Below are 24635 nucleotides of genomic sequence, written 5' to 3'. Positions count from 1 at the left end.
ATTGGGTCCGAAAACGAGTTTCTGTCTGTTGCGGGGAATGCTTCCTGGTGAGCCTTGTCACACTGAAGGCTAGCAACGGATATCAGAGGAAATGCTATCAGGGCCTCTGCTCATTAACGATTGGCTCTTTACTCTTCACTTTTGCCGATGGTCGGACTGTCAGGAGATTTCCTTAGATCATCGGCCAGTTGACGCAATGAATTGATTGTGCAAAGATAACAAGACGATCCCAAAGGCTCTGTGAGCTCCACTTAGAGGAGCGCTGAGGCGTAAGACGCGAGTAAAGCAGAGGCAGAAGAGAATTTTTTGTGCGGCTTAAAGGCACCGCGCAAGTCATTGACGGATGCCCCAGGAAAATTGCGGATATGTCGGGGACTCTACACTCGGAGCCGAGTCCGGAGCTCAGTGAGAAGACGCCGAGTCCTACGATTCGCCGGAAACACGCGGCTTTGGAACATTGCAATGGACATCACGTATTTGCTGAAGCATCAGAAGGCTTGATGCAAATTTTGGGATTTCAGTATTTATCAGACTGAATACTTCTCTGCAATATCGCATCTCAATCGAGATCCAAGATCCTGTTGAGACTGGCCTGGCACCACTACACAATTAGCCCAATTGGAAGGCCCAGAAATAGTTTAGCGTATTTTGCTCCTTTGTATTCGTCGCGCTTCAGCAAGGCTAATCCGTTGAGTTCAGGCAGATCCAATCGTCAACGACCTGCGCAGGTTGTTCGAAAACGGAAACACAATGGGTTCGTTGGCGGTTCAGCAGATCCCGCTTGGTCTCTATCTCTGGAAGAGGTAAGCACCATCCACACAATCCGAAACCCTAAGCATTTTTCATGTCCCAATCTTCCAGGATTGCCGGACTGGGCGTGTACAGCATCTTCGGAGTTCCGGGGGACATGAACCTGGAGCTTCTTGACTACATAAAGGAAGTCGACCAGCTGTCGTGGGGTAAGCTTCCAAAAATGGAAACCTCGGTTTGGTGTTTCGTTGATATTCTTCTCAGTGGGAACTGCAAACGAACTCGGTGCTGCCTACGCGGCGGATGGATACAGCAGGGTGAAACAATGTCCTGGAGTCGGTATGTGTAACAATCCATCATTAGCCGGCCCAAACAGTTGACAGTTCTCCATCAGTCGTTACCACCATGGGCGTGGGAGAGCTCTCTGCCATCAACGGAGTTGCCGGAGCCTACACTGAGCAGGTCAAAACGATAAACATTGTTGGAACCACCTCGACAGCAGCTCAAAGGAACCGTTCCATGATCCACCATTGCCTGGGCCCAGATCCAGACCACAGAGTATGTGCTCCAAATCCACCATGCCATTGGTAGAATTATACTAAAGTCGAGCAGGTTTACGAGAAGATTTCGAGTTACGTGCGAGCCGCCCATTGCTGGTTGGATGACATCGACTTTGTAACGTCCGAAATAGACGTACGCTTCCCATCCCCAACGCACACGACCCTACGCTGACCAACCGGGACGGCACAGAGGGTACTCCGAACATGCCTAGACACCTCTCTACCCGTCTACATCTTCGTCCCTACGGACTTCGTCCACCAAACAGTCGACGCCCCCCTCCCGCTCTTGCCCCTGAACACCGCCCACCCCACCCCAGCACCACCCCAACACCTCATCGACCTCCTCCTCTCCCTCCTCTACGCCGCCCGTCGCCCCGTCATCATCGTCGACGCGCTCGTCGCCCGCCACGGCGCCACCCAGCAAGCGCGCGCCCTACTAGACACGCTACGCCACGTGCCTGCCGTCTCCACGCCCATGGGAAAGGGCATCATCCGCGAGTCCGCGCCCTACTTCCTCGGCACCTACGTCGGCCGGCTCTCGCGGCCGTCGGGCATCGTCGCCGCCGTCGAGCGCGACAGCGACCTCGTGCTCGACCTCGGCCCGCTGCATTCCGACTCCAACACCGGCGGCCACTCGCGCCGCATCGCCGCGGGCTGCACGCTCGTCGAGGTGCGCCCGCACGAGGTCGTCGTGCGCGGGGTGGGGTCGTTCCGCAACGACGCCGGCATCCGCGCGCTGCTCGCCGGCGTCGTCGCGGGCCTCGACGTCTCCAAGCTTCGCGCCGTACCGATGCCGGATCAGGGGCTTGGCGTTGGGGTTGGTGGGGGGAATGGAGAGAAGAAGCGGGACGACGACGACGACGACGGGGACGGGATCACGCAGGCTTGGATCTGGCCGCGTCTCGCGGAGTTCTTGCGGCCGGGCGACGTGCTGGTGGCCGAGTCCGGCACGGCGCAGTTCGGCTTGAGCGATGTGGCGCTGCCGGACGACGTCACGTACGTGACGCAGATGTACTATGCGTCCATTGGATACGCGCTGCCGGCTTGCTTGGGCGCGGCGGTGGCGGAGAGGGAGATGCGTGGTGGACGGCAAGGCGGGAGGGTGGTGTTGGTGACGGGAGACGGCAGTGCGCAGCTGACGGCGCAGGAGGTGGGGACCATGGTGAAGCTGGGGTTGAAGAACGTGCTTATGTGAAGTTTCTCCGGATTGTGCGGTTGTAAGTGCATATAGCTGACTGTTGCGTACAGCCTCGTTATCAATAACGACGGGTACACGATTGAAAGGGCCATCCACGGCCCTGAAGAAGGTAGGCGAACGGAATGGCGCGCAGGAATGGAATACTAACACTGCGTTTTAGTATACAACGACATCGCACCCTGGAACTGGCAGCTGATGCTCTCCTTCTTTGGTGACAAATGCGGAAGAGAGAGGAGTCGTGAGGCGCGGACCAAACGGGATCTCGAAGACATCCTGGCATTGCCCCAATACACGGCACCCGATTCAATACAAGTAAGTCTTCCAGCTTTCCTCGAGGGACCTGTAAGTTGATTCGTATATTCGCCAGGTCTTGGAAGTCCACATGGGGAAGATGGATGTCCCCCGGCTTCTGAAAGAGTACGTGGAGCTTGTAGCGGCTCGTACGAAAGCTGCCGCAGGAAAGAGGTAAACCTCACGGCCACAATCATCTAAAACACCGGGCACACTCGACCCTTAAGGGATATGGAAAGGCACAATCCACTATCTCGAGAGACTAGCCCCCAAATTACGCGCGGTCGGGAAAGTGCATTTGATCCAAATTCGGCAGGGATGACCGGTTTAAGCGCTCTGGATCCCCGTTGGCCCATGCAGACCACCGTCGCGCAACTGCGAGCGTCGTGACTGTGTGGCATCCTGCTGTGAGAAGCATGGGAGTATACGTATCAAGTGGAATGGAGGAATGGCCGTATGCTTGCAATTCAGTACATCAACAGCACGTTTTAAGACACTGATAGGCACTGCACGCAGTGCAACGCGGCTGTTTGTGGGGCGTCTCCTCCGCGAATCGTTGAACAGTGGGTCTTGTGGGTGCCTGTTGCTGCGCCGCATGATATTCCCCGGCGCGTGCGAGGTTCTGCCTTTATATCCTTTGCCGTGACCCCGACAAGTCGTACCCGGCGCTACTCCACTTCCACAATTTATAGCCAGCCATGACGACGCATACTCGAGCACTTGTGGCAGGGCTGCTGCTTTCCATTGGTGCTCGCCATGCTGCGGCGTTGGAAAACTCTGGCAACTACTTCTACTATCCCGCGATTTCCGCACCAGTCCCCCAGGTCATCGCCGGCGACACCCTGAAGGTTTCGTGGTCCTCAAACTACACCAATGGCGACTTGTACGTTCACTGCAATGGCACACAAGGTAAACAAGCCCTGGCATAACTTATAAGGACTACGTCGCTGATTTGAACATAAGAATCCGTTACCGCAGGGCTAAATGGCACTGCCACCGAATCCGTAACCATCAGGGACACATGGGAAAGCCCCTGCCACTTCCAGATAGGCATCACGGATGGCTACGGCTGGTTCGACTCTGGATATATCCAGATAGTCGACGAGGATCGAGCTACCACCACCTGGGGAGTTACGAACCAATGCCTCCAGACCACCTCTGCTTCCTCCGGGGCCACCGGAACCGCCACATCATCGTCGTCTTCGAGCGCCACAGCAGCAGGGGCAGCATCCGAAGGAACAACAACTTGTCCTCCTGGAGAAGGTTCAGGGCCGGGCATGGGCGCCGGCATCGGCATCGGCATTGGGATATCTGCAGGCGCTGTTGCCATTCCACTGCTCCTCATGTTCCTGCGGCGGAAGAAGAAGCAGCAGCAGAGCGAGAAGCTTCCACCATCGGTACCTGGCGCGGGCGAATACTACAACAGGCCGACCGCGACGGCGGGTACAACGGAGATCCAGAGCCACGAATATTCGGAGCTGTCGGGCAACAGCAATTTGATCGAATTGGACGGGCAGCATGGGCGAAAATAATAATGTGGGTATACCCTTGTAATTTATTGGAGAGCTGGCTAGTATGTATTTGATCTTTGGGCACAACAAGGCGGTTCATTTACTGCACACGTTCCACATGCTCCGTAGCTCCTCCCGACTTCTGTCCGGGCAGTCCGGCGTGATCCTTGATATCCCGCGCCGCCGCATCTCCAATCGTCGTCCGGTATTTGGAGAAGTTCGATACCGAGACACTGTTGAGGAACAGCTCGTCGATCTCTTCGAGCGTACGGCCCTTGAGCTCAGGCATGCAAAAGAAGAAGAAGCCCACACAAAGGAAGTTTGCAGCTGCCCAGATATAGCCATACTTCGCCCCCTGCATCGTCTACTCAGTAAGACTGTTCTATAATCCTCTTGCGGAGCGCGACTTACCCAGTTCAGGTTCTCCGGGTTGATGAAGTACGGGGTGCAGAAGGCCGTCAGCCAGGCGAGGAAATAGCCCAGGCTCGTGGCGGTCCCCACGGTCCACGACCGAAGCCTCGTGCTCACCAGCTCCGTGGCGACCGGATAGCTCGCCGCGCCCACGCAGGCGTTGTAGCCGAACTGGAACAGCGCGGTGAAGGCGATCAGGCAATCCCGCAGGACCACCGTACTGCCCGCGGCCGCGGACGCCGCGATCGCCAGCGCCAGCATGCAGCAGCCGCAGAAGGTCGCGCCGAGCATGAGGATGCTCCTCCGGCCGACCAGGTGCCGCATCGCGAACATGCCGACGTTGACCCCGACGAAGCCCAGGCACGTGTTCATGACGGAGAACTTGAACGCTTCGTCAACGCCGAGGCCGCCGACGATCATGAAGTATGTGGCGTAGCTGATCAGGAACCAGACACCGGACGCGGTTTGGCAGGCTATCATGCCGTAGCAGAGGAGCGTGCGGCGGAGGTCACTGTCTGCAGGAGGAGACGTGAGATTCTGGCGCAGCAGAGGAGCGAGCGGGAGGGTTCGACCTACTTCTGAACATGTCCAGCATGCCAACTGTAGTCGCAAGGCGCTTCTCCTCCTCGATTCCCTTCACCATTTCGGCCCATTCGAGTTCGAGGTGCTCCACGCTTAACGAGTCCCCGCGGAGAGCCTCCAGAGCCCTGCGCGCTTGATCCGTTTTGCCTTTGTTGAGGAGATAGCGCGGCGATTCGGGGACGAAAAGTAGCCCCACGGCCAGGAAGAGGGGGACGATGAATAAGGTTCCGATGGGAATCTGGTAGGATGCTTTGTCCAACCTGTTCTTCACTGCGTTCGTGACGGCTGCGCCGACGATGCTACCAATGTTCACCCTTTCCAAGTCAGCGCATTTGAGTGTGCGTCGTCTGCGGTGCGTATGGAATTGGAAAGGCAAAATCATGGCGCTGGGCTGGACGTACCAGTAGGCAAACAGAGCAACCATGACAGCGCGCAGATGCGCCGGTGAAGCTTCTGATGTGTAAATGTTGGAGAAAGTGACAAGGAACCCATTGGCGAAGCCAAGTATCAGACGTCCAACATACACGGCTTCTTTATTCTCGGTGGCTATTTGGATGATGCATGCAACAGCATTGAGCACGCATGCCGTCCAAAGAGCCGTTTTGCGGCCGTAGAAGTGTGCAAACACGCCGGCGGTAAGGGACGATATAAATGAACCAAGCGTCAGCAAGCTGGTAATGAGCTGCTGGAAAGTTCCCTGTGCGCCAGGCTCAGCATGCTACACACTTTAATTAGAGCCCTCACCGACATACATCAATGGCATAGCCGCCAGCGCTGCTCGGGTCGGGGTATCCAAAAACAACGAGAAATCCGGGCATTGCCTGTAGGCCGCCCACGGCCGCCGAGTCCAGGCCATATTGCATGTTTGCAATTGAGACGATGGTGCAAATGAGCAGGCATTTTCTGTTTGCCCATAGCGAGGTTTGCGGTATCAGCGTAGTGTCCGACATGTTGCCATGACACTTCACGGGCGTACCAGAGATCACAAGGCCATGACGCATTTAAGAGTGTTTCGGATCAATGCAAGCGAAAAGAAGCCCAGAGGCATGGCAAGCCACAACATGGGGCAGGACGACCTGGGGCCCCGCATTTCGGCAGTGTCAAAGACCATCCATTCGCGCGGGCCGGAGAGCGTGCGGGGAACAGTCGATCGTCAATCACAAAACATTGGCGCATACCGATGCCTACTTTCGGTGTCTTGCACTACAGCCTAGGCTATGCGGGCTAGATGAGGGGTGGCGTAACGCTGTTCTCTACAAATGGAAGTTCGCGCCGACACGCCTTTCTACCGGCTTTTTCCTACTCAGCCAAGTTTAATCATGCCGATTGTCAATCTCCCATGATCATCTACGTATCCCATTCACCGACTAGGAGACCGTTTGTTTGCTTGCGAAGATGTCTCGCTTGTCCTTATACAGAAATTCAATATTTCGGGCGTACTTGATATTAGTACAGCCTTGATAATAGCTGATTCAACCCCGAAAATACGATAAGAACCGCCTCCACGCCGGCATCCCGTAGTACGCCTCTAACAGCCGAATTTCCTCCGCCGTCAACGTATGTCGCCCGCTTTTGAGGTCGGCTGTTGCTGGGTCCTGTACTTTGGTGCGGTAGATGACTTTGTGGGCCACGGTAAACGCGAGAACTATAATTACCCCAATCATGTACTGGAAAAATGAATACGCAGATGGGGAAGACGATCCCTGCTCCGGTAAGTCTTGTGCGTTGGTGGGAAAAAGGGAGACTTACAATTGGAACCAAGCCTATGTATATGCAACAGACCAGCAAAAGTACGGTGCAAGTGAAGAGCCAGACCGTGGGAAAGGGCCAGGCCCAGCAGCGCCATGCGTACAGCTCATTGAAAAGCGGGTCACCTTGGGCCTTGAGAGCTGCACGGAATCTCCATGATGTAAGGCTGATCACCCCCCAGACGATGAAGAAAGAGGACGAAGTGATGGAATTCAACCATGTGAAAACCTCGGCCCCGGTATCTGCGCCTGTCAGCCGCCTAAACTGGCAAATATGTTTGAGAATTCTTACTCGATAGATTGATGTAGGTCAGCATCGTTGCAACGGCCAATGTGATAGCCAGGCTCCATCTCGGTCGTCCTCTTGAGTCCACCCCTGCCAGGAATCTCGGAATGAGCTCTTGCTCCGCCATGGAGCGTAGCACTCTCGAAGATAGGTACACGCTCTCTACTGCCACTCCGGCGATTCCCACCATGATGACAACGTTGAAAAAATCCGGCACCCCCGATATGCCGGCGTCGTTCATAGCAACGACGAAGGGAGACGCCGCGGAACCCGATCCTCCGAAGAGGCGATCGTCGTTCATGGGCACCATGAGCGTGCAGAGCACTATGCTTAGCATGTACAGAAGGGCGTTGCGGTATGGGATGAGCTTCGTTGCGCGACCCATGGAGATGCGTGGAGTTTCCGCTTCGCCGGCCAGAATTCCGACGAACACTTGGTCTCCCACGGCCCAAAGGGCAAGGAGGGCGCAGTTGGAGAAGCCCTTGATCTATGTTAGCGGGCTGTCTGCGGGAATTCGAGGGGTATCATGCCTGGAAACCATTGGCAAAAACTGGCAGAGTCCTCCAATACTCGCCATTGTGCACGCGGCCGGTGGGGCCACCGCCTGCAATGATGACGATGGAAACGATTATGACGATGGTCAACCCGATTATCTTGAGCAAACCCGCGAAGTATTCATAATAGGCAAAGTACCTGTTGGGCAGCAGGAACAAGCCGACAACGAAAACCATAAACACCGTTACTAGTTCCGGGGTCTATTTTAACGCAAGTATCCGTGGTGGGGATATGCCTTACTTACACCAAACAGCTTCATGCACAGATTCTTTTGCCCAATAGTTCACAATAACGGTGAATACTGTAGCTTCGGCAGAGGATACGGCGGTCCATCCTGGGACAGTGTTAACCAGCGAAGGATTTCTCATCTACAGAGGAACCCACCCAGCCATTCTGCAAAGCCAGCTGCGAAAGCCAGGGATGGATCCAACCAGCGCTGCGCATAGTTGACGAAATTACCAGAGACGGGGAATGCCACGGTCATTTCTGCGAGCGTTTGAAGAGCGGCGCCAACGCAAGTGCAAAGGAGGGTGTAGGCGAGAACCATGTTACCAGGCCCACCTGCATGACTTGTCAGCATGATGTTGAAGGTTCCAGGCAATACGTACCAGTATATAGTGCCTTCCCCGTTACAACCATCAAACCACTCCCAATGTTGCATCCCAAAGATCTGCACCGATGTCAGCTCTGGTGATTACCGCCGCCGGTTCAACGCCGTTTACATGACCTGTTGTTCGTTAGTAGTTGACGCTACACGCAGACGATAGACTTACATGGACCATGTGAGGGGAGACATTTCGTTTGAGCTTGTCACCTTCTTTCAATTCGATGGTTTCGCCGATATCAACGTCACTGTCCACCGGCGCGGGGAAGGGTTTGGCAGATTCCTTATCCGATCGTGAATCCATCTTCGGAGCAAAACAAAGCCACGACTCAGGATGAGGTCTGAGGCAAATTGGGCTGGCACGCTCAAGAGCGTTACCGACGGTCCCAGCCTTAAATACACCAAACCCGGCAACCGGGATAGTCGGTTGCAGATAACAGTTTGCCCAATTGGACGTTATCCAAATGACGTACAAGCCCAAATTCTAAATACCCAGGTACAGAACTAAGTTCTCACTCCCGATTGTGGCACGAAGATAATCGCCTGCACTGTCACGATAATGTAGCGTTGCATCATATCGATAAGAGAGAGTGGGATGAAACAAGCACGGTTAGCCTGCCCGACAATCTGCATCCAATGGAGCCACAGGCGGAAGGCCACCCCGGCGACGGAAGGCCACCGCGACGCGATGTTTCCAATGCGTCAGCTGAAAGAATCCAGGTTCGTTACCGATATCGTCAAGACCATGAGCAAGCGATCGATGAAGGCAACCACGACGCTGATTGTTACCCATCTTATGCGGTGCACTTGGGTACAGTTTTAGCTCACTTGGCAAGATCACTTGTCAGCTCAGGGAAAGTCCAGAGCCACGGGGTTAAGGCCTATCAGATAAGTGACGCACGAAATGTCTCACAGCCAGGACAATTTCATTGGATCGGTGTCATGGCCACAGTTGCAAGGAAACAGACCAATCAGCCCCGATACATCTCCTCGATAATCTCCCTGTGCCCATCCCCGCTCGCCCTCCGGATGACCGTCCCCTTGGGCGCCCTGAAGAGGCTCCCGGGTCTCACGACCCTGACCATCTCCCGCGCCACCCTCGCGTACTCCGCGACGCCCTCATTCGCCCTCTCAATCGCCGGCCACACCTCGTCCATGAACCTCTCTTCCTCCTCCTCCCTCTTCCGCCTCCCCTCCTCCCCAACACCACCACCACCACCGTTGACGGCAGCAACAGTCCCATCCACCTCCCCCTCCCCCTCCTCCACCCACCCCTCCTTCGGCTCCACCAACACGCCCGCCCTCCCCCTCCCCGCCCCGACGACCATGCAGTGCGCGACGCGCGCGTGCCCGCGCACGACCGCCTCCCACGGCGCGGGGAAGAAGCGCGCGCCCGACGCCAGCTCGACGACGTCGTCGACGCGGCCGTGGAAGCGCCAGAAGCCCTCCCGTGCCTTGTCCGGATCCGGGTGCGGCACGAAGAGGTCGCGCGAGCGCCACTCCGAGTTAGCAGTCGTCTCGGGGGGAAGGGAGAGCCAGGCGTTGCCGCGATGGCGGAGGATGGCTTGGTCGGTGGTGGGCGGGAAGACGAGTTCGTGCGGGGTGGTGGGCGGTGGTGGTGGTGGGTTGGTCGAGGAGGTGGTGGAGGAGGAGATGGAGGTGGAGGAAGAAGAAGAGGAAGGGAAAGGGAAGGTGGTGGGCATCGGCTCGAGGACGGCGCCGACGCAGGGGTTAAACTTGATGTAGGCCCAGTCGTCCGGGTGCGGCGGGATGGTGGGCATGGCGCCGGTCTCCGTGGAGCCGACTGTTGTTGAGGGTTTTGAGGTGTCAGTCGAGGTTGTGTAAAAGGGATTGGGGGGTTTTCTTTGGTTTTTGCTTACAGAACGTCATGATGATCGTGTGCTTGCTGAGGTCGTCGCCCACCCACGACGGCAGTGGTGCCCCCGCGAAGGCGATGAAGTGCATTTCCCTCAGCTTCTCGCGGCCGCCGGGCTCGTGCATCGCCTGCTCGATGGAGAGAGGGCTGCAGAACATGGCCTCGATCTTCTTCCGGTGCATGATACCGACGAGCGCTTTGCCGGATATGGCACCGGGTGCCGCGGGAGGGATGATGATGGTGGCGTCAAAATACACGGGGATGGTCATCATGGAGTAGATGCCTCCCAGATGGAAAGGCGGGAAAGGGCCGAAGAAGGTTCGGCGTTCAAACCACTTGAATGAGCCATCTTTGTAACCTGGAACGGCTGGGACTGGCTCTGCAGTGGTAGAGAAGAACCCGAAGTTCATTGTAATCGGCTTCGGGAGGCCCGTGGTTCCCGAGGTATGGAGCACGACGATTGGATCCCACTTTGCTTCTTCAAACGTCTTCTCGTACGGATAAGGGTTGGACTCTGCGGCCAAGCACTCGTCCAAAGATGCAATCTGGATGATCTCAGTCTTTCTGGACTCTGCCGCGCTCTGCAAGGTCTTTGCGACCTGTCCCATCGGGGGAGCATAGAAGATTCGCTGGCATTTTGTCGCTTCAAGGATGGATTTGCTGGCCTCGAAGCTGTTCAAAGGGGAAATGAACAGCGTCTGGAGCGTGTATAAGCAGAGTGTTGTTACTGGAATATCAGTCATACCTTGTAGCCACACTTGATGGCTGCGTAGAAGAAGATGGCATAGCGCAAGTCTGACGGTCCAATGTATGCAACAGTACCGAAATCCTCGCTGCGGCCCCATCCGGCGTGCAGCCACCAAGCAAAGGCGTCTATGGCTCGGACAAGGTCGCCAACTGTGACGTCGCGGAACCCCTCTGAAACGTCGGTTGACAAGGCGTACGAGGCATAGGTTCTGTCTGGTTCGTCTCTGGCCTGCTTCTGCAGCGTTTCCAACAAGGTCAGCATGCTGTGTGAATGTAGAGTTCCTTCTTACGAAAAGTAGAAGTAGACCATCACCCGGTCTTAAGGTAGCGACCACGCCGCTTACTACGCATCACGATATCTTTAGTAGTGCTTAGGTTAGGTGGGTCTGGTCAGCTTTGCAGGCGGTGCACAGCTTATAGCCAGAAAGGCTAATTGCTGGCAGGATGCAGGATGTGGAGAGTAGGGAATCTCACATCAGAAGACTAACGCTTGATGAAGCTTGTTCTCTGTTCCGGGACATGACACAACGGAGGCTGCGGATCATTGCCTGTACAGGGCCTTAGTGGAATGCAGGGGCACGGGGATTACCCACCCTCTCACCATCCCCGCAACACCTTGTTGTCAACCTTCTTCTCCATCCCCCCGACTTCGCGTGCGCTTCGCACTACGCATGTGCTTGTATGTACTGCCGTATGAATTGCTACAGATCGAATATCGTCCCGCGTAACTGCCACTCGCTGCCACTGAAGCTCCGTCTCTAATATGTACACCATCGTCTAGGAAACGAACACGACCCCACTACACGCCCAGCTTCTCACTGGCAAGCTTGACGCCCTTGACGCGGCTGGCGATCTTCTGGAAGGCAATGTCCCTGGCAAAGTCGGGCGAGCCGTGCTTGGGCTTCACGTCGGTGCTGAAGGGGCTGAAGCCACAGTCGTCCGTGGCGCCGAGCTGGTCGACGGCAATGTGCTTGGCCGCGTTGACGAGCTGCTCGGCCACCTCTTCGGGAGTCTCGACCTTGGGGTTCAGCGGATCGATGACGCCGATGAACGCAACCTGGACCTGTCAGCCGATTCCCCTGCCCTGATCCGGACGAGCTTACCTGCTTGACGCCGTCGGCGTCCTTGCGGATGTACTGGCCAATCTCCTTGTAGACCTTCTCCTTGTCCGTCTCGCTGGCGCACTGAATCAGGAAGTAGCCGGCGTTGATCTGGAACATGCTGGGCAAGAGCTCGTGGTAGTCGACGTCCTTGCTGTGGACGCTGTCGCAGTCGCCGCCGGGGCACGTGTGCACGCCGATGTTGGCGCGCTGGTCGCGGGTGAAGCGGGCGAGCACCCTGTTGTTGAGGTCGATGAAGGTCTGCAGCAGGTCGGCGCCGGTCCACGGGTTGCGCGGGTCCTTCTTGGCCGCCAGCCGGCCCTCGGTGAAGTCGATGCTGACGCGCTTGGCCCCGGCCTCGAAGCACTGGCGGATGTCCTTCTCGCACTCGTTGACCAGGTCCTCGACGAACTTGTCCCGGGGGTAGCCCTCGATCTCGCCTGCGGTATTGTCATTGTGTCAGCTGGTGCGCCCCCTCCAACCATCCGCGCGGCACTGACCTTGCAGCGGGTACAGCAGGTAGAGCATGCTGGGGGCGATGACGGCCTGCTTCAGGCTGGCCTTGGTGGCCAACGGCTTGCTCTTCCTGTAGTAGTCGGCGGCATACGTCTTGTACTTCAGCGGGCCCTTGACGAGGCGCGGCAGCTGCCTGTTGTGGCCGTCGTCGAAGATGGCGAAGAACTGGCCGTCGGCGGCGAGGTTGTCCGCCAGGCCCTTGCCGCCCAGCGTGTCGATGATGGGGTAGGTTGCGAACGAGGACGCCTGCGTCGGTCAGCATGTGTCGGCCAGCGATGCGGGCTTGCGCACCCTCTGCTCGCCGTCCGTCACAAACTCGGCGCCCGTCGCCTCGGAGCGCTGGACTGAGTCGGCGGCCGCCTTGTCCTGCGCCGCCAGCAGCTCGTCGCGCGAGGCGTTGCCCGCGTCATAGGCGGCAAAGACGTCCTGCAGGTACTTGGGGCGCGGCAGGGATCCAACGGGCTCGGTAGGGATGGGCATGGTGTCTTGTTTCACGGGTACCGTGGGACTGGGACTGGGAGAGGGCAGCTGTGCGGCGGCTCATAAGTACTGTGTATCGTGGGATGCGGGGCGACACCACGGCCATGAGTCGTGCCAGCACGTGGAGTCGGACGCTGCGGAAAGCCCCGCCGTCTGACAGGTCAATCGGCGGGGAGCTAAACCAGCTGCAGCATGGCCAGTCCCGTTCCGAAGACCCTGTGGAGCTCTCAACACCAGCAATCCCGGCCAAACCTCTCCAACGGCCCGCTCCCATTTCCCTTTGTCGCGCTAAGCGCTTGCCGCGAGGTCGTCGCTTGCAATTGGCCATTGACAGGGCCAGATTCGAGCTTGAAGCCTCTGATTTTGTTCACTCATCAGTGCCGGTCCAAAAGTGGGGCTGACGGATCGACACCACTCAGCCCACTCACCATCAGTATTGGAAAAACAGATCAGACCCAAAACTCAACTTTGGCGGTCAAGGATTTGGTCAATCTCGGTCGGAATCCGTTTTTTCCGTCTTTGTTGGGAAATGGAGTACCGAAGCTTGATCTTAAAAGGCAGGTTTGGGGATTAAAGACTTCCATCTGATCCCAATCTGTTCATTTGACTTGCTCATCCAACGGTGGACTCGTACTTTTAAAAGTATTGGCTACCCCAACTTTCCTTCATCAGGTGTACGTGGCGCGTCCATACACTACCTAAAAACTATCCTGCTGGGGTCCTTTAGCCTGTATGTCCCGCCTCCCATTCATGGCTGATCCGGTAAAAGAGTTTCATGGGATGCGCCTTTCTTTCGAGTCAAGATCAAAGCCAAAAAGGACGAGAAACGGGACCGAGGGCCAAGCAACACGAACTGCCGCAGAGCCTTGGTCCTGATTAATCATCCCAGGGCAGGATGCCATCCCCGCAAAAAGAATACAAGACTGAGGGACAAGAGAATTGATCCCACCCACGTCTATTCCGCAGAGGCATTGCACCCACCGTACCTACACGCATAGTTGAGTTCATTGTCCGGACGTAGATATAAGTCTTGAATGTGGACAAACTACCTGCGTAGGAAGAACGTAATGTCTTTGGAGCGGCCTACAAGGCGAATCCTCTGTAACCTGCTGCGTGCGTAGGTACTCTGTGCCGAACTAATCATTAAACATTGCCTCGGCCCTGCTACGAGCATGCATCTCAACAGTGCTTTCCGAGGGTAACTGAACAACTTTGTAGCCCCGCTCCAAGACCGAATACATAATTATAGCTGCTACAGACCTCGCAGAGGACTAATTAATACTACCTTTCCCATACTCCAACGTTTGCAGGTCTGCACCACTCTCGTCTTTACACAACATGTCCGAGCTCCGGTCTGCAGTCTACGTTGTTCCTCCCATCCCTTTCAAAAACCCGAATGATCCGAACAAGAACGCAGGCGTTTGGTCCCCGACCTCGTGCACTCTAATCTACTCCGCCACCGCCGCAGTTCTCGTCGACACTCCAATCACCATCAAGGAGACAGAGTCCTTGATTGCCTGGATTGAGAGGATTGCGCCCAGCCGCAAGCTCGAATACATCTACATCACCCACGGCCATGGTGACCACTGGTTCGGCATCCCCCTCATCCTCAAGCGTTTCCCTGAAGCCTCACCCATCGCGACGGCGGCCACGATCCGCCACATGGAGCACGACATCGAGGAGAAGCACTATAGCAGCACTTGGGAGTCCCGCTTCCTCGGCCAGATCTACAGGCCCTTTACGCTGGCGAAGCCATTGCCCGCGGGCAACGAGTTCAAGTTGGGAAATCGCTGGTCGATGCAGGCCGTCGAGGTCGGACACTCGGATACCTACGACACGTCGGTCCTGTGGGTGCCCGACTTGAAGCTGGCCGTTTGCGGGGATGTCGTGTACGGGCAGGTGCATCAGATGCTGTTCGAAGCCAACACCGAGGCGAAGCGGGAGGAGTGGATCCGGGCGGTGGAGAAGGTGGAGGCGCTGGGCCCGGCGTACGTGGTCCCCGGGCACAGGCAGCCCGAGGAGATTGATGGCGTGTGGCACCTGGCCAACACGAAGAGATACATTCGGGACTTCGGAAACGCCTTGCAGGGCAACCCAAAGAACCCGCGTGAGCTCTTCGCGGCTATGAACAAGCTGTATCCGGATAGGTTCAACCCTGCGGCTTTGATTATGAGTAGTATGGGGGCGTTCAATGTTCCAAGAGAACACCGTATCTGATAGAGTGGCAACCGACGGTATTCATGAATATGATTTTTGCTTTCCGTTTGTGCCTTTGAGTCCAAGACACCTGCATTGAAACATGCAAAGCCTCATAAAAGTATTTATTCAATACTTGGCGGTGTGGTACATTGCACAAGATTGAGTATTCATCATGCCCGTGTGCGAAGCGATCATGGTTGATGGGGAGAGTTCGGCCTCGGCCGCCACTCCTTCCATGATGACCAACATTCGGCTCGGTTGGCGCAGGAGGGCAAGCCGCGGTTTGTTCAACTGCTAGATGCTTTTTCGCACTTGAGTAATCATCTAATATCTACTCAAGAAGGTTGTTCACGGGCGAGTTGGTGATGATGATGATTAGTGATATCCCCTTGGAGCCGGAACTTGGTTGAGCTACAGACGGGATTGATTCCTTCCGAGTAGTAGTCCGCCCTATCAGTAAACACACAGCTGAATGACTGCATATATATCAACAGCTACCTGAAAGGTAGTTTCGCATCTTCATTCTGCTATCCAACGTTCAACGAATATCCAATTCCAACCTCCATCATGCCCCTCTGGCTTTTCTCCCACAGCACCGGCACCTTCTCCAACGAAGAGAAGGAAGGCCTTGCAGAGGAAATCACGCGCTTATACACCAAGATTGGCCTCCCCGCCTTCTACGTCAATACCCAGTTTTTCGAGAGGGGGCCGTACGATATCTTCCGTGGTGGAAAGAGTCCCGGAAAGTTCACCACCATCACCATCTACCATGTCGCACGCTATTTCCAGAACGAAGCTGAGCGAGACCTTTTTCTTGAGAAGGTCGACTTGATTTTGAACCCAGTACTGAAGCCGAAAGGCGTGGACTGGGAGTATTTCATCCAAGAGGCTCCACGTGAGTACTGGAAGATCAATGGCATCATTCCGCCGCCCACGGGATCTGAGCTGGAAAAGAAATGGCTCGCCGCCAACAGACCTGTGGAAGAAGACTCAACTGTGCAATCGAGGCTTTGAGGTTGTATAGGGCTCTGGTGAGGCCCTTCCATCCCTCTGCGGCCAACTTTGAGTTGACGGAAATAAAGTGTACAAGGCTCCCATGAAGGCTGCCCCGCTCTCAGCAGACAAGGTGGAAATTGTTTGGGGTCGCACGTATACAAAAATCGTACCATACTAGTAGTAGAGTATAGACAATTCGTTGAAAATGCTACTTTGGTTACTTCAACATCCCTTTTGTGTAGATGACGACAGTAAAGTTCGGCCAGGCTGACCGGTTTACCAATAAGTCAAGCTGTAGCCGGTGCTTGAGCCAACCTCGCAAAAAAAAAAAAAAACTGAAACTTGTGATGTTGATACCATCAACGACTTTTGCAGGACAAACATAGACAAACAAATATTTGGGCTTGGGGTTTCGATCTGTATTAACATTGCATTGATCTGCATCGGACCGGACTTTGAACCGGAAGGCGACATACCCCAAAGATTATCAAAACCGTCCACATGTCTGTCTCGATTTCCCAAACATACGTGTCTCCGAGCTGTTAGCTCACTTTTATGGCTCCACGGTGAACTGGCAAATGGTTCGAGCCCTCTGTGATCCACAAACGAGCCGCATCTCTCCTACGTTGGCAGTGGAAGCAAATGTCCGAATGTGGACGTGAGCTGTAGAACTTCGTGAACACCTACAGACATTAGATTAGACTACCCACCGAGATAGACGCCATGTTCCACGTGAGACATTTGTGGGAACGTCAAACTCTTTGGTCTGCTACCGTGTAGCTCAAGTTTGAGAAAATACCACTGTATTGATACTCCCATACTTCAACCCGACTACTACAGTGATAAACGGCTACCGCCCAATAAACCTACAAACCTACTAAGCCCCGAACCAACGTAACACACGCCACCGAACCAACCCGAACCCCAAACACCACAGCAACAAACACCCAAACATCCAACCGACCTCAACCACCACCCTCTTCGACATCACCAATACCCTTGTCCCCATAACTCGCACACCTCTGCTTTATCATCTCCCTGAACCGCGCCCTCCTCTCGCTATCGCCCCGCCAGAGATACACATCCGGGCTCAACATCGACTCCTCCACGCGGCCGTCGTCTTCGCCACCGCCGTCACCACCACCACCACCATCGTGACCATCACCATCACCACCATCCCCAAGCCTACTCTTCCTCGCAGCAGCAGCCGCTGCCGCCACCGCCTTGTTCGGCGTAACAGGCACGTGCCCAGCATCACCCGTCGTCGTCGGCATCGTCACGACCGCCGGCGCAGGAGCAGGCGCCGGACCCCGCTGCCTCGGCCTGCGGCGGCTGTACAGCAACGGCGGCGACGGGGGTGACGGGTGAACGACGCGCGCCGCCACGTGGTCGCGATATTGGTCGTGACGGGGCGAGGAGGTCAGGCGTTGCTGTAACGGCGGTGGGGACAGCGTGATGCACGGCTGCGGTGGGACTGAGTCACGCGACGGCGATGACAGCGACGCGGCGCTTGTCGACGCGGATGCGTGGTCCGACCGGTGGTGTCCTGGTTCGTTGTCGTCTTCGGATGCCGATGGGGCGGGTGGCGAGGAGAAGGCGGTGCCGGGGCGGCGGTGGCGAGGGTTGGTTGGGCTGGTGGTGTGGGGGATGAGGTTGTGGTGATGGTGGTGATGGTGGTGCGTCAAAGGCGTTTGGGGGACAGGGATCGCACTGGGGGGGCAGTGGATACGTGGATAGCCCCTGATGGGGGAAGGGGAGAAGTGTTGTTGTGGAGAACATGGCGGAAGCTGGGTTTGGCCACCTTCTGGGGCTTCGAAGCTCGGCAGGGCTCCTCGAGGGGTGGCATGGTGGACATATGGTTCGACGATGCCATCTCTCCGATCCCGGCTCAGATGTAAGTCGCGGAGAGAAGATAAAACGTGCGTTGCTTCGAAACGGTCCGGTCGAACATTCTCGAGCCAGGCTTCTACCCGGGAATCGGGCTCGAATTCGTAGTCATGGGGACGTGACGTCTCGAAAGCGGATGTAAGCTCGGCTTTGGTTGGCGGATAATGTTGGCGCGCGCGAAACAATGGGGACCACGTTGTTGGCTTGGGTGAAACACGGGGTCGGGATGAGATGAGCGAGGAAGCGCGGTCCTCGCGGAATAATTGGCCGGGCCTTAGAGGATCCTGGGGAACGAACAAACGAGGGGGAGGTAGAGGAGTGAAGGCGGGTACGTCTTGGTCGTCTTCATCATCTAGGTCTCTGGCTCGGAGAGCATGGTAAGAAGGTGCTCGGCGCCTAACAGTGCTCCAATCTCGGGCGGGACTGAAGCGGCCAAAGAGTCCGGTGCGCGTGTCGCTGTAGCCCGGTCGAGCTGGACTGTCGCGGAGCGTGGTTCGAAGCCGAGTTTTGGATTGTTGCGAGAGCCGGGCAGGAGTGGAGGCTGCAAGGTTCAGCGAAGCCGACGGTGACGTGTCGCGGCGTTCCTCCGGGCTGTTGGCGGAGTCGCCGGGAAACTCATCGTCGAGCCTTCGGGAGCCAGGGCCGGCGGACGACGCTTCTGCTCACCATCAGCAATGTGATACATGTGGGCCGGGCCTATAGGGTAGGCAGACCGAAAGTGTGGGCAGCCATTGCGTGACAGTGTCCGGTTCTGGAGGTGATGGTGTCAAGAGCAGCAAACCAGAAGACCGTTTTCCCAGGACAAAGCGAGACTGCAGTGGTGAGAGTCGTGCCATTGTGCATGCCATATCTGTCAAGACAACATGCACTTGGCACGTCTGGAGGGCGGGTGCGGGCAGCAGCCAAGCACGAATACAACCAAGTGGAAGGTACGTTCCAGAATACAGAGCTACACTCTTCCTACGTCCAAACCCCGACGTTGATACATCAAGACATGGCATTCTACTGCCTGCAGTGAGTAGTGTCTTTGTAGGACCGATGTGGCTAGGCTCATTTCCTTGCAGCTTTGGCGGGATCCTCAAGAGATGAGGTCAGATCACTCGGTTCTGTGGGCCAGAAGGGTGGAGGGGCGTTGAAGCGTGGAGCGGGACAGAAACGTAGATCCAATAGAGCTTCAACTGCTCTTTTGCATCGCCATCCAGCGACGCGGTCCACGATGCCGCTAGCGACCTCACTGGACGGAGGAGGGGAAATCGTGGAAGCGCGCATTGCATGCGTGAAACGTCGCAGGCTATCACAAGGCCGAGGCGGTGAGGCCGATGCAGATGCAGATGCAGATGCAGATGCAAGCGGCAGGAACAGGAACAGGAAGCAGAAGTCGCGATGTGCACAGGGGAGCACAGTGCTACGCGTACAGCAGCACCCCCCTGTCAGCGCCGGAGCAGCGGGACAGCGTGCAAGTCGTCCTGAAACAAGGTTCGAATGGAAGTCAGAATTCAGTAGATCGGCCGCCTGAGAGGGCTCGGGCTGGGCTGACTTTTAGGGTGCGTGGGTTAATTAAGATTGCTGACCTAAACTGGGACGCGGCAGTTGAGGCTCGCAGTCACGCAGGCGGGAGGCCTCAGGCGGCAGTGAGCTGGCTCTGGCTGGTTCTTGCTGGCTCCTGCTGCTACGGCCGACGCTGCGGGCGGACGGTGGTGCTTGCTGCAGCTTCCGCGAGCCGGAGGGAGATCTGTGGACCAGGGTCTGGCATCTGGCATTTGCCGACTGTTCATGCCAATGCAGAGATGGGAAAGGCTGGCGGGAGGCGTGCTGGCGCTCGCCCGGGCTGCCAGCTTGTCCGGCGCGGACGGGCCTTTAATGTCGCCCACCGGGGCCCGTAAATAGAGCAGGCGCGAGGTGTTGACGGACTCGGACGGGAAGGGAGGGGAGAGGTCGACAAATTGGCGAGACTCATTACGCGGGCGCAGACCACGCAGGCCGTGCGTCCAAGGCGGCGTCCCCACAGCCCCCAAGCATGCACCGTGGATCGTGTTCGCGTCCGCGCGCCCGCCGCCTCACCAACGGTCGTCGCGACCTGGAGGCTGCGGTGCGACTCGGTGTCGGTGGTGACACGGCACGCTGTGTGGGCGGGCAGCTGGGCGGGGCTTGGCCTGGCGCGCTGGGACCCTGGGACCGACGGGCTGTCTGCTGCTAGCGACCGCGCGCGAGGCCGTCATCTCGCGGCCATCAATCTCAGACGCGGGCCAGGGGCGTCGCAATTGGCCAGGCGGGCCGGCGCACGCGGGCACGGCGCGCCCATCTCGTGGGCTGCACCGGCCGTGGCTCTGTTTGTGGCCGTCGCACCATCCGCCCTCAGGCCAATCTCTTCACCAGCCCTCGCTTCTGCTCCAGCCAGCTCTCCACGCCGCCGCCCGCGACGTGCCCAGCCCCATGTCCGCCAAAATCTCGCCCTCCTCCGCCCTGCTTCCGCGCTGACCCTCCCCTCTCCTCTCCCTCCGCCGCCTCCATCTGCAATCCGGCCTGAGCTTGACGCTCTCTTCTCTTCTGCCTTCTTCTGTCTGTCGTTCACCCATTTAGCCCTTAATTCCGCGAGTCCGGATCCCCTAGGTTGGCCACCACTACTCCATGCCCGGCTCTCCGACGCACGCCGTTTGATTAGCGACTGAGGAATTGACTGCATGCTCCCGGCCCTGCGTACGTCTCGCCGTCCTCTCTGCTCCACCTGGAACGCAATTTGTTGCACGCAACTGGCTTCCGCATCCCTCGGCGTTGTGAATGATTGCCCATGATCTCCGTGTCATTCCTTTACGATTCTTTTCAATGTCACTGCGCCGTGTCTCTGACCACCTCAGCAGCCATCTCTCCAATCTCACCGCGACTCCGCCCGGCAACTTCCTGCCAATCGCCCCGCCGCTCCGCATGCAATAATCTGACCTGCTGCCCTCGCCAATGAGCCATCCTTACGCTCCCGGCGCGACCTATGATGGGAGCGACGGCGGCCTTCAGCGGAAGGGCTCCGTGAAGGCGGCCAGGGAACGCGCTCAGGCCGAGCAGGCCCAGTACCTCAGCGCCGACTACTTTGGCCAACCATCGCGGCCGCCGCTGCCGACCTCGCAGTACAATGTCCGTCCGCCCACGCGCCCCCAGGCCAATCCTACCCCACCCTCCAGTTCCGGCCGGGAATTGTCGCCCTCTCCCGGCCCCAACTGGCCTCTGGCTGACGACAGCCAGCCCGCCCAGGAAAGCCCGCCCCGTCAAAAAGGCCCGCCGCCCCAACGCCCGCCGCGCCCGTCTTACGTCCCCTCCATTCTGGATCCTACGAGGCCGGATCCTACGCTCCTCGCTCCTCCACTCCCACGGACCCCCGGCAACAGGCGCAGGGAGCCTGAACCCGAGCCAGTCTCGCCCTCGGAATATTACGATGACCAGCTCTCCCCGAACTCTTACTACCCGTCTCCCAACGAGCACCGTCCGATCACCACCTCTTCCATCAACTCGGTCTCGTCGCTTGGATCCATCCCCGATTTCCCCGTGCCAAACATGCCTCAATCGCGGAAAAGCCAGAGCCTTGGACCCCCACCGTCTGCCAGGAGAGGCCCTTCGTCGTATTATTCACAGCAGTCGTTTGTTTCGCCGATTGTCGAGGAGGCCGAGTCGCACAGGTCGCGTTCCCGTAATTCGCATAATTCCTTTGCTTCGAGCAATGTTATTCCCAACGCCGACGGCTTCTATTTCGACGAGGACGCCACTCCCTCCGAGGACGACATGCCCATGGCCAGCCCCTCAACCATTACCGGCAGCGATCGATCCTCGCGGGTGACAGATGATGGTGATCAAGCTGGGCTTGTCAGACATGCCAGCCTTGGCAAGAGGGGGAAGCCGTCACTAACAACAATCAAGAGCGTGGACAGTTTCGACAGGATAATAAGAAACAACGAAAAGCAAAAGAAAAGCGCCGTGGGACAGGGCATCATGGCAGCCGGCGCTGCTGGTGGTGCATTTGCTGCTGGATACGGCAACTCCCGGGATCCCGGCAACCGATCGTCTTCAAGACCTGACAGTGAGGCTCTGAGCAGCGGGACCGGCCTTTTCCCGCCATCGGCCTCGGAGTCTTCGGAATCAGTAAATACAGTAGGGTTGAGGCGGCCAATGAAGTCATCTCCGCTGGCACGCTCGGAAGATAACAGCCCGGATTCTCCTGTTGACCCGAGAGTGAATCAGATCCTGGGCGGGTTGGAAAAAGGTGGAGCGCTTGGAGCAGGCTACAGCACTCCGAAGACAGGAATGTCCCTAGCCGACCGTGTCGGCGCTCGGCGCCCGCCCCGGTTGAACGTCAACGCTGTTCGGGACGCCGAGGCTCGCGGGAGTCTGACCAGCCTGCCAGATCTGATCAGACGCGCCACTCGTCTCGCTTCGAATCTCGACCGCGGCAAGACCGCAAGTCGGATGGATATGGAAATGTGGGAAAAGGGCGGGGGCGACAAAGCTTGGGAGGCCGGACAACGAAGAGCATCATCACTTTCCGACATTCTTACCTCCTTTCCTCATCCAGGCATCGGGACACCAACTGGCGAGAGGTACGGATCTCCGCGGCCCGTTTCTCGCTGGCCCTCTGGTCTGGGTCAGTACGAACAGCATCACGACTACCCCGAAGGCAAACCGCAAGAAAAGAAAAAGCAAGGCAGGCGATGCTGCGGCATGCCGCTCTGGTGCTTTATCGTCCTCATGCTCATTCTCGTCCTGCTTGTCGCCGCCGCCGTCATCGTGCCCGTTGTTTTGATTGTTCTTCCAAAGCAAAATGGCGGCGATGGCAGCTCCAGTGCAGATGCAGCGCTCGCTCAATGCCAGCAAACTTACGCTTGCGAAAACGGAGGTAGCAGCGTCGTCAATCCGAGTGGCCACTGCAGCTGCATGTGTGTCAACGGTTTCACCGGCGATCATTGCACTACGGAATCCGACGAGGGCTGCACGACCACAACCATCGGAGGACGGAACGCCACGATTGGTTCTGCTATGCCGTCGCTCATCTCGACCGCCTCGGATTCTTTCCATATTTCGCTCAGCGGGTCCGAGCTGCTCTCCTTGTTTTCGTCCAACAACCTAAGCTGCACAGCCGAAAACGCGCTAGTGACCTTCAGCGGCGTTTCGACGAAGAAGCGTTCCATCGATCTGCCTCCTCCCGCCCCGATGCCAGTCGTTGAGGTTGCACTGGAGAACGACGTGCCTTCGACTCCGTGTCCTTCGTCCGTTCCGACCGTTACTCCTGCCCCTGAGCTGAAGTTCCGGGTCGCTCGCGACGGATCCGACAACGCCGACGACGCTGCAACCTCATACGGTATCGTATACGATTCTGCTCCGGCCAGCAGCAATGCGTACTACAGCTCCTATTCCTCTACGGCCACAGGATCCGCCGCTGCCTCAGCTACGACATCGGCCCTTTCCGTTAGCAAGAAGCGAGTGCAGTTCGCACGCATCGGTGTCCTTTTCGTGTTGCAGGAAAGCAATGACCTGTCGAAAGCCGTCACGGCACAGGAAAACCTCCAGACGTATTTCAAAGAATTTCAAGAGGGTGACGACGCCGCAACGGCAGCCACTGCAGTGAGCCTGGGCAACAGCTTTGCGATCGATCTCAGCCAGTGGCACATCACATTACCAAATGGTACGCATGTGGGACATCTGGTTGAATAAATTCTGGTTTGAGGCTGGTGTGACGATCTCAGTTTTTATCTATTTCCTTGTGAGCTGCTCTTTGCTTGTCCATGCACACATGAGACGTGGATGCAGTCTATACAGCAAATCAGATGCCAACTTCAAGTATCACACATCATCCATCAACCTAAGTAAAATGTCGCTCACACCAATACCCGGATTCGACGTCCATCACTTACGCCCGATACCTACAGCCCCGACCTTTTTTCTATTTCTTTTAGTATCGTTAATTTGTAGCATTCTCTTCCTGTTCGTTAGAGCATCGGTCCCGGCGTCCACAATTCTGACACATCTCATCATCATGGCCCTCTATTTTTTGTTTGCATCTCCTTTGTTCTTCGCTTCTCTTTGCTGCCGCGCGTTACCAGTTGAAAATGCGCGAAGGAAATAACAGCTGGTACTTGTTCAATAGCCGCGGCGGCGCCTTTTGTTCTTTCTTCTATATCCGATTTTGTGCAAGAGGAAAGGGGCACTTGCCGAGGGGAAGAGCGACTACGAAGTAAACGCTGGAGGAAATTGGTTAGGGGCGTGGTTGGGTTCTTGTGATACCTCTCTGCGCTTTATTTTCTAGTCTTAGTAGGATTGGTGGCTTTCTGTTGTTTTGAACCGCAATGTCTTGATGACAT

At 56.9% G+C, this 24635-nt stretch overlaps 7 protein-coding genes across 7 annotated transcripts; 4 read left to right on the top strand and 3 right to left on the bottom strand.

The window, feature by feature from the left end:
- Positions 1-844: 844 nt before the first annotated feature.
- SLS55_003103 (uncharacterized protein) lies at positions 845-2505 on the top strand (the record flags this gene model as incomplete). The annotated part of the gene is made up of 2 exons (XM_066774583.1): positions 845-959; positions 1628-2505. The coding sequence occupies 2 exons, from the start codon at positions 845-847 to the stop codon at positions 2503-2505; spliced, it is 993 nt and encodes a 330-aa protein (XP_066634702.1).
- A 1905-nt stretch (positions 2506-4410) lies between these two features.
- Positions 4411-8376, bottom strand: SLS55_003102 (uncharacterized protein; the record flags this gene model as incomplete). Its single annotated transcript, XM_066774582.1, has 7 exons — positions 4411-4665; positions 4722-5236; positions 5298-6000; positions 7281-7294; positions 7344-7824; positions 7889-8079; positions 8277-8376. 7 exons carry the CDS (start codon positions 8374-8376, stop codon positions 4411-4413), a joined length of 2259 nt encoding a protein of 752 aa, XP_066634701.1.
- Positions 8377-9467: 1091 nt separating this feature from the next.
- Positions 9468-11381, bottom strand: HIR3_2 (Histone transcription regulator 3; the record flags this gene model as incomplete). The annotated part of the gene is made up of 3 exons (XM_066774581.1): positions 9468-10300; positions 10377-11070; positions 11118-11381. The coding sequence occupies 3 exons, from the start codon at positions 11379-11381 to the stop codon at positions 9468-9470; spliced, it is 1791 nt and encodes a 596-aa protein (XP_066634700.1).
- Positions 11382-11918: 537 nt separating this feature from the next.
- SLS55_003100 (uncharacterized protein) lies at positions 11919-13215 on the bottom strand (the record flags this gene model as incomplete). The annotated part of the gene is made up of 4 exons (XM_066774580.1): positions 11919-12176; positions 12223-12659; positions 12720-12981; positions 13027-13215. 4 exons carry the CDS (start codon positions 13213-13215, stop codon positions 11919-11921), a joined length of 1146 nt encoding a protein of 381 aa, XP_066634699.1.
- A 1338-nt stretch (positions 13216-14553) lies between these two features.
- SLS55_003099 (uncharacterized protein) lies at positions 14554-15432 on the top strand (the record flags this gene model as incomplete). Its single annotated transcript, XM_066774579.1, has 1 exon — positions 14554-15432. One exon carries the CDS (start codon positions 14554-14556, stop codon positions 15430-15432), a length of 879 nt encoding a protein of 292 aa, XP_066634698.1.
- Positions 15433-15981: 549 nt separating this feature from the next.
- On the top strand, positions 15982-16428 carry SLS55_003098 (uncharacterized protein; the record flags this gene model as incomplete). The annotated part of the gene is made up of 1 exon (XM_066774578.1): positions 15982-16428. One exon carries the CDS (start codon positions 15982-15984, stop codon positions 16426-16428), a length of 447 nt encoding a protein of 148 aa, XP_066634697.1.
- A 4993-nt stretch (positions 16429-21421) lies between these two features.
- On the top strand, positions 21422-23988 carry SLS55_003097 (uncharacterized protein; the record flags this gene model as incomplete). Its single annotated transcript, XM_066774577.1, has 2 exons — positions 21422-21427; positions 21448-23988. The coding sequence occupies 2 exons, from the start codon at positions 21422-21424 to the stop codon at positions 23986-23988; spliced, it is 2547 nt and encodes an 848-aa protein (XP_066634696.1).
- Positions 23989-24635: the final 647 nt, after the last annotated feature.

The sequence above is a fragment of the Diplodia seriata genome, assembly GCF_021436955.1.
Source record: "Diplodia seriata strain FDS-637 chromosome Unknown scaffold_3, whole genome shotgun sequence".
NCBI classification, from domain to species: Eukaryota; Fungi; Ascomycota; class Dothideomycetes; order Botryosphaeriales; family Botryosphaeriaceae; genus Diplodia; species Diplodia seriata.
This window is presented reverse-complemented; position numbering and strand designations above follow the sequence as displayed.